General features: G+C 41.6%; 1 protein-coding gene across 1 annotated transcript in view; it reads right to left on the bottom strand.

Moving 5' to 3' along the window:
* The window catches only part of gudu (Armadillo repeat-containing protein gudu), a 40,425-nt gene extending 28,529 nt beyond the window's left edge, over positions 1-11,896 (bottom strand). Inside the window, exons 1-3 of the mRNA XM_080278283.1 lie at positions 11,795-11,896; positions 10,093-10,263; positions 683-838 (exon numbers count right to left, since the gene is read on the bottom strand). Coding sequence (XP_080134409.1) covers positions 683-838; positions 10,093-10,263; positions 11,795-11,896 — 429 coding nt within the window. The remainder of the gene's footprint in view (positions 1-682; positions 839-10,092; positions 10,264-11,794) is intronic.
* Positions 11,897-12,195: the final 299 nt, after the last annotated feature.

Genomic DNA, 12,195 nt, shown 5'->3' with positions numbered 1-12,195 from the left:
GTGCGCGAAACATACCGATACCGCGAAAGGAAGTTTTTATCCATGAAGCATTCCTCACACTGAGATTACTGCGTGTCTAAGGACAAGTTCACACAATCAGTGGGCAGCTGTCATGGTGGAGTATGACAATGGAAAATGCGTGGAGACCGAGCGTGTAGACGAAATGATCTGAAGCACCATCCCTGCTTTTGTTTCATTGATTTTGCGTGTTCCGTTACCATGCTTCCAAAGCGATGACGTGTTAAGGCTACAAAGGTGGCCACTGATCTTATGACTGAGTCCTAAAGTATGGCTTGGTCTGCTCGAATTAAGTGATCGACATTGTAAAGTGAAGTAATGGCAGTCGGTCGGCTACATCAAGGAAACACAGAACTTAGTTGTGAATACTGTACAATTGCTGAACATAAGGGTATGACCCAAGCTACTCACATTATACTTAGGGAGGCCAGACCAAGAAATACAGCTATATAACATGCGACATAAATCGCTGGGAAGATGTATTAGTGACCCTTATATATGAGTACCAAAGCTCTACTTTGGCAGATTCGCACTGCGCCTAAGACTGCTACTCCAGAGAATAATGAGTAGCACTACACTATTCTGAGGACCAGTTCAAGAAGCAATACAATGCATTAGCTGAAGATCATAATACGATAACAAGAGCCCAAGTTACTGAACTTACATTGCACCTCAGATTGCTGGTTCTGAGTATGTTTAGTAGCACCTCGAGGCCGCCCACCATCTTGAGAGCGAGCTGACACACTTCCTGGTGCAGACCGCTGTCCTTAAGGCCCACCAACGCTATGGTAGTGCACGTCGCGTTACCCACTTTCAGGTACTGTTGGGTGAAGAGGAACATTTAGGTCAGTACTGCTGTGCTGGAAAGTGTTAAGAGTAGTACTCTAAAATGCTTTAGCCATATGAAGAGACTGATGAATGATAGACTAACTAGGAGAGTGACGTGAGTGAGGTGGTGAAGAAGAGGAGGAGGTTGAACTTGGATGAGGTGAGGAGATGGATGGATGGAGTAAGGAGGCGTATGAACGAGGGAGGAGTGAACTGGAACAAGTGTAGCCTGATGGCGGAGGACAAGGTGACATGGAAACGTTTTGTTCGTGTCCTTCTCCTCCAAGATGAAGGCATCTGGCTTTAAATACATAGATATATAATAAATACTGAGAGTTGATGATAATTTTTGAAGCATTTGATGATGATACAATATGTCCGTTCTGCCTGCATCATTGCTGACTACAATGTACCGTGGGATGCACGCTGATTACAGTAATAGTTACATGTATTCTATAAATGGCCATAAGAAACCAGTGGCTTTCTTACACCGCCGTGCTCCTGATTTAAATAATATGGCTGCAATTCCCTACGAGCTATAGCTGTACCCTCTATCTATCTACCAGTGCTCATATATTATTCAGTGTACTGTAGGAAACAATAGTTCGCCAAATATTTGACTACATATGTAGTCTTTGGACAAAGAAATGTTCCATCCGCTTCTACGTTGTGTACCTCTAGGGTGCTCCTTTCTGCGTGGCATGTCACCACAGTGGTCCATAAGCGCCATTTCTTGGCCATAAATGATAGTAACTATATTCCATGTAGCCTAACTGAGGAGCTATAGTAGGACTCGCCCACGTTTGCGGCTGTGGTGTGGCCCGCACCTGTGTACAGTGTTGCCACGTTTTGTATACCGTTATCTCTCTCTCTCTCTCTCTCTCTCTCCTGGCGGGAAATGTGAGCCACCCTGAGTACTTTTGATTCTTTTATAAGTTATTTATAATTGTGCTTTCATTTGTTAATTTGGTTTTGTTATATTTAGTGATGCCGACAATGCATTCAATGCATGCCCCTCTCCTGCCTCTCTCTCTCTCTCTCTCTCTCTCTCACCGACTGGGTGTGGAAGTGTTGCCGCTCGCGAGTGAATAATGTTTTTTTTTTTTTTTTTTACTTCGGTATTGGCATATGCCTACTATTTTGTCCTACATATTAGCTTATGATTATAAATGTGATTATTCCTCGTCCTTAAAATTATGGTAAAAGCCGGTAAATGTGAGCATTTTTCCCTAGCAACACCTGTACAAGCTATGGTTGGGTCTACGGAGGTACGTACTTTACCTTAGGCCAGACTGGGTAAGTGTTGTCACTCACAAGAATTACATGAATTATTTCTTTTACTTTGGATATTGGCATATTTCTTCTTTTTTCAGGCTCATTATCTTATATCCATAACTGTGATATTATTACCCACCCTAAAACTACGCTAAAAACCATTAAAAGTGACTACAATTTCTTTTAGCAACACTGTACAATATGTATGCCATGTTTCTGTGTTACTGTATAAATATTTTATGCATAATAAGATTACTGTTGATTCATCCATCAAAATACACAAGTGTAAGTTTTATTCATCTGAATTTATCGAATTTGTGATGCCTTGTACATAAATAGCTTCCGTTTCACATCGCAAGTTGAGGAAACGTGGCACCATTGTACACAGGTGCGGGCTACACCACAGCCGCAAACGTGCGCGAGTCCTACTATAATACAGTACATCCCCACAGTACGTGGGGTCCGAGTACGCGATCCCCCTTGTACGCGAGGACCTATTTTTTGCGTGTGTGTGTATTTTTTATTAGTACGCGAATTGAACTCCTTGTAAGCGAGATGGGGGGCGAAGAGTGGCCCGAATCTGGGGTTACCCCAAGTACACGACATTGCCCTCCCAAGAAGCGATAACACCTTGTGACGTCGATGCTGCTCACTCATCATGTGATATTCATATGTGCCGCTTGGAGGGTGGTGAGGTGAGAGTCCCAGCAGAGGAAACACACGCGCACAGAGGGTACACTCGCTGTTCCAGGTACGTCCCCATGTACTCTGAGGCTAATTTTTCTGTGAGCCAAGATGTCTGCCCCCTCCTCCAGGAAGAAGAAGTGCATCACCCATGCCATGAAGATGCAAGTCATTAGGAAGAAAGAGAGTGGGAAAGGTAACACGGCCATTGGCAAGGAACTAGGCTTGGCAGAATCGTCCGTGCTAACTATATGGGCTAACAGGGAGGCCATAAAGAAGACTGTGAAGACATATGGGACGGTGGCATTGGACAGAAGAAGAGGGCTGACCAACCAGGCTATAATTCTTATGGAGCGGTACCTGGCTACATTTATCCTGAGGAAGGAGAAGGAAGGAATTCCACTGAACGGGCACTAAATCAAGGACCAGGCCAAGATTTTCTACAAAGCTGCAGCTCTGAAGCTTGCTGTTAAGAAACCATTTAAAGCCTCCATGGGATGGCTTTGCCGCTTTCTGAAGAGGAAGGAGCTACGTCACATTCGCCTCACGAGGAAGCGTGCATCAGCGGATGAAATGGCGGCCAGGGATTATCCAGCCATCCTAAAGGGGATAATTGACGAGGGCGGCTACAGCAGGTACCAAATTTATAACACTGATGAAACAGCCCAATACTACAAGGTTATGCCGAAGTGTACTTATATTAGTATGCATCAGTGCCAGGCCCGGGGCAGAAAAATCGACAAGGGCAGGATAACAGTCATGTTTGCCGTGAACTTATCAGGCTCACACAAGATGCAGCCTGTTGTGGTGCGTACTGCAGCACACCCCAGATGTTACAAGAATCAGCTCTGCATGGATGACAGCGGGGTATACTGGTATAGCAACTCCAATGGTTGGATGACAAGTAACATCATTTCCAAGTGGCTGTTGCAGCATTTCATCCCTGATGCCAAGGCAAAATCCCGGGAACTTGCCATCCCCTTCAAGGTGCTGCTCATCCCTGATAATGCCCCAAGTCATCCAACCTGGCTAGCAGACCTTAGCAAGGAATGCAAGATCGTTTTCTGCCCCCAAGAACGACCTCTCTCATCCAACCACTAGACCAGGAGTTGATTGCAACGGTCAAGCAGCTATACCACCAACGCCTCTACGATCACCTCCGCAGCAAGACCGACAGCTGTGAGGAACTGCAGGCAATTCTTGACTTGAACACAGTTGGGAGTGATGTCATGGACGCCGAGGATGGTTTGGACTCACCACCCGCTTCACCCGCTTCATTCTCACCATGCACAGCACCCGCACAACCAACTTCAACTACTGAGAAGACTATTATGGCTTTTTGGCGGTCATTCAACCTCAAGGATGCCATCACTCTCTTGTTGTCCTCTTGGGCAGATATAACCACTGCAACAATTAACCATGCTTGGCGCCTCCTCGTACCGCACGTGTGTGAAATCACACCGGGAAGCGGCTTTCAGTCCATGGCCACTGCAAAGACAGCCACTCTCACAAGTGCACAAGCTGTGCCCGGGTTTCAGGCCGTCTTGCTGGAGGAGATCAGGGGTTTACATTCGGCAGCAGCAGAGCAGGATCCCCCCAAAATCGTGTAGCGAGTGGACGAGGCCGATGTAGAGCAGGAGATCGCAGCAAAGCCAGCAACACCAGTGATGGAGAGTGAAGATTTGTCCATGATGGAGATCAGCAGGGTACTGTGTGTCCTTGATAAATTCAAGGAAAAATTCAAGGACAACGAACGCTCTCAGCTGCGAGTGGAGGAGGTGATGTTTTCACTGGACAAAACCTTTCACTACTACACCGACAAGTACAACTAGGAAGTAAACAGATGCAAGCAAACACTCATCACCCGTTACCTTCGGCTTGAACAAAGTGAGGAATCGCTCCCTTCAGCATCAGAAGAGCCATATCCTGAGGAGGATCAAGAGACTGATTCGATGTCTGAGGTGTCAGAAATAGACTTTGAAGGGTTTATGAACGAAGTGAGTGCATTAGCTAGAGAAAGTGTCGGAAGTGCTGGTGACGAAAGTGGTGAGGAAGGTGGTGTGTCAGCTGGTGGTGGGTGATGCAGGAGATGCACGCTAGGTGCCTCATCCTGCCCCGGATCCTCTTCTTACCTCCATCACGCCTGTTGTCCTTTTGGGTAAAGGTGAGCAGCCATATTCTTGTTGGTTTGGTTAAGCCATATCCTTGTTGATTTACCTAGTAAAGCCATAATCTTGTTGGTTTACTTTATCTTAGGTAATATGTCTTAGATAGTTTCCCTGTATAGTACAATACTTAGGACTGAAAGGCGTCTCAAGGGTTGCCCATGAAGGGGGGTGCCGCCCATATGTAATTTTTCCCATAAGTTTCTAGTACGCGATGTCCTCTGCGGCCCATATACTCGTGTACTGGGGGATGTACTGTATACATAGTTTACGACAATTTCAAATGGTTTTTACAAGAATATTACGTCATGTTAAGGAACTGCAGCAGAATAAATAATTTTCCCTTATACAAAAACGGCTGTAACTTTTTTGTGTTACGATATTAGGTCATGTAATTTTGACTACAAATGTGTCTTACTCTACCTTATCGCCGAATGTGTGAACTTCAGCAATTTCTAATATAGAGCTTATGATATGTACTTTTACTGGAAGCCTTATGCAAAGCAGATCGAGCCATATTGAATGATATATTAGCTACAGCCTTGTAGGATAATTATTTACGAATAACATATGCAAAAATTAGCTGTTCATGTCTGTGTATTAGGAAATAATACCAATTTCCCTCAAACTTCCCTGGAAGCCGCCAGTGCCACGGTTTAAATTTACCGAGGACTTCCCGTTTTCTTCAGAGACCATTCCTAATATCAACCGCTCAGAGCCAGTGATGAATTTCCGCATCTACACATTTCATTAAGACAGGGTAGGTGCCTTCATATGTATAATTTCTTATAACAGTGACATGAATGATTGTGGATAAATATGTGATGACAAAAAGTGCGATATATTTGAACATATTTCGCAATTGTGCAGGATGACATAATGAGAGAGAAATAATTAGTCATTCCTAAAATAGATCGGCATTAATGCAATCAAAGAAATATGCTATGTATGGTAAACATTAGACTGGGTCATACATGTAAGACCTCAAGAGTACGGATCAACATATACTTGATTCACTGGCTACTTGCATCATCTGATCCACTGGTAGCATGCCATAGAAAGGCACGATACCTCAGACCGGAGAAATCACTCTTCCCTGAGGTGATTGCACATCTAAGAGAGCCAGATATTTATGATGATGATGATGATGATGATGCTTAAATGTAACTGAGGGAGAAAGAAGGTAATCAGTATACGAGTATATGAATGAGTTTTTTGGAATGCTTTTTGTCTTTGTAAATATTTAACAAATCAATTTTTTATATGAAACCTTATTATGACAACAAATTAAGCAAATTTTTAATATATCACAGTGGAATATACTAAAATGTTAAGAAAGAAAAAAAAACAGTAGAGTGAAACATGTGTTTGCAGATTCGTAGGTCTCTGGCCATGAAATTGCTGCTTTAGACCAGTGTGTTATGTCGGGTAGGTGAGGTGTGGTGGGACAGAGAGCGTGGTAGGGAAGTTGAATGGTCGGGAGGCAGGCTGGACAAACGAATGAGTGTGCGATACAAAGTGAGGATCATATCTGCCAGAAGGCACAGAGTATAAATTGTCTTAACAGATAATACTGTATTGTGTCATTAGCGAAAACAAGGAATGGCCGAAGACAAAGTTTCTCTGTCTCAATCCCCCTTGGGTGAGTGGAGGAAGAATACTTCCCTACTTTTGTCTCCGGTTTTCACCTTGTACTCTTTTCTTCTGTCCTACCTCTCTTCCTGATATGTCCGTGTTTCTTCCAGCCTTAATTTTCCCTTTGCTCTTATCAGCTTGGACTTTTGGTTTTGTGGCATGAATGATTTAAGGACCTTCTACTGACGTCGATCTTTTCTACCTCCATGCGTCAAACCTTTCAACCAACTGACCAATCAAGCCAGTTCATTGCCGAACCACTTGAACGCCAAGCCGCTTCATCGCCAAGCCACTTGATTGCCAAGACGAACGTCAAGATAACTTCAACGCCAAGGCTACTTCAAGACCCCTTCTACGCCATGAATAATTTTACGCCAAAACCATTTCTACGTCTCCTTCGCTGTTTCTGTTCCACTGCTAACCAAATCTCCTTGCTATGAGTTAGTGCCAAGTGGCTTTTGACACCTGGCGCTTAGAATCCTTTATTCACTCAATTCTGGGTCTCACACTAGTCAGTCTTACCAACGGAAACAGTGTCATGGTGCTTATGATGGTGGTTGGCGTTAAGGAGAAAAGAGGTTCCAAACATGTCTGAGAAACCTTTGTCGTACCATATGGTACATTGCAAGAGTCACGAAACACTGGCAATAACGAAAGCCAAAATTAAAGTAGTGATGGACAATTCACGGGCACATTTCCAGGTTAAGTAAATGGTAATTAATTTGGGATAAAACTGACACGAAACATATATCGACCCAATGTAACTGGCAAAATCAGTAATGCTTCATGACCATTATATCATGGCTGCGTTTTCCCACCACCTACTCTACTGTATACATGCACACCAATATATTCTCATGTTGCAATCTTCGATTATGCAAACAACTCCTCCTAGGATCTGGCCTTGTTAGTTCTCGTTCTATCTGGCTATGTATTTATAATATAGTATGCTCTGTGTGGTATTCATAACCATTTTTTCGGGAAACATCCAGCAGTACCTAGATGCTGATTACCTTGTTAATATCAAAACATTCACATCTTCCTTTTCTGAGGTGTCACATAACCAATCTCATGTACTTTCTACAGCAAATTGTACTGAAGGGAAACAACACTGGGATCGGACCACTAAGTGTACGTTTGTGTGCGTTCGTGTGCATGCGTGCGTATTTATGTATGTATACGTGTGTGTGTGTGTGTGTGTGTGTGTGTGTGTGTGTGTGTGTGTGTGGTTAATGGGTTATATTTTGGACTACAGCTATCCATTATTTTTTTTATATTTGCAACGATTATTTATATTCATTCATTTTTGTGGACTTTATGTAAGGCCTGATTTATCTGTCTATCTCTCCGTCTAAGTGCGTGTGTGCGTGGTTATGGTAACTAGAAACACATGAGTGATAATATTTACATCAAACGCGGTATGACTGTTCACTGGGTGGTAACTCATGATGGGGTCATGATTAGAATGTAGCTAAATTGGAGCTGCAAACTCTTTCCACATTTATTGCCAATTTCGTGGTTATATGTAGAAAATTTTATACCCACAAACTGAATATCGATATTGTAGATTCGAAGATGCAGCAGTTTTCATCAAACATGGAACGCCTTCAGTTATAAGTAGAACCGAACCACTTCCGTATACTTTCTCATAAAACACGAAATTATTGTGTGAATAATTTATTCCATGTAAACCAACACAACACTGTGAAATGATGTTGCATTTGTGTATTTGTTGTTACCCTGGCGGAAAGAGACGGAGTACGGCAGTATTTTCCGGTGCTAGAAGCAGTGCATGCTCCTCTTTTAATGTAACTGGAAACCAATTATTATACTGATAATCACTGGTGGTCTTTTGACGCTACAGCCTTTACAAAGCTCTATGGAGCATCAATTACCCTTCATCAATATCAGTTCCTAGTGCCCATACATGTGTACCTACCTTCAACGATGCCATAGATCGGGATAGTCGAGTATGCCCGATGTAAATGTGGCACTCGCCTTACTGTGAAAGTATCTCATGTAACTGCAGTATATATATGCTTTAATACTTTTTGGAATATAATTTCACCTGTGATGAACCAAAAATCAGCGCAGTTTAGCGACGTCCCTTTCAGTAAACACAGTGTCTTTAACGCCTCTATGTGTAAGCTATCAAATATTACCTCCAAACTGAGGAAAATCAGTTTATATATATATTCATACATCCATCATCCAATCCTATGTCGCTCCATGAGCAGCGTTTGAACCCGCGGCAAGGCAAGGTGGTCCTGACATTAAAGATGAGAGTGGCCAGCCTCACTCATCCCTGAGTGGCATTACGTGAGCAATAAACCCCAACCACCCCTTCGGATATAAAGCTACACAGGCTTAATCCGATTGGCGCACCTTAATTACCCACTAACCACCAGGCTTCATAATATGGTTATATGGTTACCACCCAGCGTAGTAAATGGTTTCCTGGCGTACAGGAAACCATTTGGCTTATCACTCTGTGTAGTTTACCCATAGGCAGAAGGAAAAGGAAAGAATGAAGGAAAGACAGAAGAGGGAGTGTAAAGTCACCTGTAGGCAGAAGAAAGAGGAAAGAGTGAAGGAAAGAAAGAAGAGGAAGGATGAAAGAGAGGAAAGGGCAGACACCTAAAACAGTACTACATCGAATGAGTGGATGGTGAGAGCCTCCACCTACCACTATATATATATATATATATATATATATATATATATATATATATATATATATATATTTATTTATTTATTTATTTATTTATTCATAAATATATTACACTGAGGAGTTTTTACATTCTTTCTTCATCTGGACAACTTTATTCAGCTTCCAGAATTTTCCAACAGGGAAAATTGATATTGCCTTTAATATAACCTTCAGTACGACAATCTTGCCCAAAGTGAGTAAGATATCTGAAGGTAGCAAGACAACACTAGAAACATACGCCATCCAAGTAAACTTACTGAAGGCCTTCTGACGACGATACTGGCTCACTTTAACACCTTCCAGTTTGAAAAATCTCCTGATCTAAATAATATCTTAAGATAACAAGAAAAAAAAAAAAAAAAGCCTATTACACTCGAGTAGTTTTAAAGTAATTTCACGACACTTTCTTTTCGCCTGACGGAACTGGGCCACCCCGCAACTTAAATACAATTTCACGGCTACACAAAATTAGATGAACATTAGTTAAGAGGCAGGAATGAGTTCTCTGGTTAGTAATTAAATCCATCCTCTAGTTTGACTACAGCTGCCAATCAACTTACATGAAGGGGGTTGGGGATCTGTAAGTAAATACAGTATATCTATGCAGAAAATAATAAAATAAATAAGAATCTATCGTAACCAAGAAGAGTCATTCGTATCACAGGAATAAACTCATCGAATGTCATGCTGTCACGATTTAGTAGTCAGGTTTCGGAAATAGACCGGGTGAGTCAAAAAAAAAAAAAAAAAAAATATTAGTCTCCTCCCTCCCCTCACCTTGACCATCTTGTGTATCTGCCAGTAGTCCGTGGAGAGTTCGGCAGATTGAAAGTCCAGTTGGTACAAGTCTTCCTCTTCCTCTTCCTCCTCCTCGTCCCCCTCCTCTTCCTCCAACTCCTCTCCATCCTCCACGGGTTGCTCGTCGTCCGAAGCTCGAAAGTTGTCAACCTTGGGACACGAAATTCAAATTATTACTTTCGCAGTTATCGCCATTATCATCATCATCATCATCATCATTTTTCCCAACCAAAGCAGGAGTGACGCAAGCTTTCCAAACAAAATACAAAAATATTAGAGTGGGAGAACTATCATGACCAATAAAATGGGTCGTACATTCACCACACACATCTCTGAAGCCCAAGAATTCTGAGCTCGTGGCTATGAAAGATCTTGCATAAGGTTTCCGAGAAGCAAATCCCTGCAGCATATGAGTAATACCATGTACAATTTTCTTGTAATTTTCATTAATTTCAAAGTTCATTCACCTTAACTCGGAGGAGTCTTTTGTTCGTTTGCAATAATACTGCTGCACTACATTCTATCAATAGCAGTTCTTCGTGACTAGCACCATATTCGTATACTAATCTCTCGCTATAGTACCGCTGAAGACGGAGAGATATCAGTTTTTTTGCCTAGTTAAAGTGAACAAACTATAGTTGACTGGAAATGTTATGGTTTATATAATTATTGTTCCTTGGCCCATGGCCCACTCTTCCACAACATTTTATCAAAATCCGTTTATAACTTTTTGAGTAATCCTGCTAACAGACAGACAGAAAGACAGACAAACACACAAATTAACGCGGGTAAAACATAACCTCCTTGGTGGAGGTCATTAGGATCCAAAAAAAATTATAAATACAGAGCCCGTTGCAAATATAAATAAGTTCATTTATCCTACAAAGTGACTCAAAATAAGCAGTAGAAATTATGCAACTCAAAAAACACACCCAGTACTGCCTCTCTCTCTCTCTCTCTCTCTCTCTCTCTCTCTCTCTCTCTCTCTCTGTGGAGTGAGTGGGAAAGATAACTCAGGAAGGATCTCAACCCCTTCACTCCGGTGACGTTTTTTCTTATTTTCGTCATCGCCATCTGCAGACTATTATATTCAACTTAGGAAAAATCTCACAAACCAAAGGGGTTCATGGAGTCTGCATCTAACCCTTCCAGTCGAAAAGCCAATCTCAAAAAAAAAAAAAAAAAAAAAAAAAAAGTCCTTGGAATGAGAAGAGTTCATTCTCCTACATTTCTAACTGGCATAAAGTAGTGAAGATGAACTGACCATGTGAGGTTAATATTAGTGAGGGATAATACTGGAATGAAATCTTATTAGATGGCTAATTTGAGTTGGTAGCGATAATATGAATATAATAACACTCATACTAAAAACAATAAAAATATCAAAATAATAATAATAAAAATAATAATAATATTAAACCAATCATGACAAATAATAACCGAGATAAACACTAATACTGGGTTAAAATATTATGAAATACTCAACCATTAGGCTTTTAACTTCAGCGGAATGTGTTTATAATAATAATGATAATAATAATAATAATAATAATAATAATAATAATACTGCTACTACTACTACGACTACTACTACAACATCAACTAATACTACTGCTACTATCACCACTACTGCTAGTAATAACAATAATAAATAAATAATAAATATCTAAACACCCAACACCTGCGTCTGAGCGAGCCTGATGCTGGAGCGGCGTCGACTGTCACTGCTGCCGGAAACACTGTCCCTTCCCCGTGGCGCCAGGGACGGCCGCCGCGACCCCATCATCCAGTACCTGTCACAGAAGAGAAACCATTACAGAATGAAGAGACAGTTTAAGCCATTGCAGACTTAAGGGGCAGTTTAAGCCATGACAGAATTACGGGGGGGTTTAAGCCATTACGGAATTAATGGGCAGTTTAAACCATTGCAGAATTAAGGGGCAGTTTAATTAATCCAATACAGAATTAAGGGACAGTTTAAGTCATCACAGAATTAAGGGACTGTTTGAACCATTACAGAGCTGAAAAAAAAAAAAAAAGTCGTGTGGCATTGGCTGGAAGGGAACTGTAGAGTTATTTTGA

Source organism: Coenobita brevimanus, chromosome 72 (genome assembly GCF_032717465.1).
Source record: "Coenobita brevimanus isolate Jiangsu-jjx chromosome 72, ASM3271746v2, whole genome shotgun sequence".
NCBI lineage: Eukaryota > Metazoa > Arthropoda > Malacostraca > Decapoda > Coenobitidae > Coenobita > Coenobita brevimanus.
The sequence above is the reverse complement of the archived record's forward strand: the minus strand, read 5'-3'. Positions and strand labels throughout refer to the sequence as shown.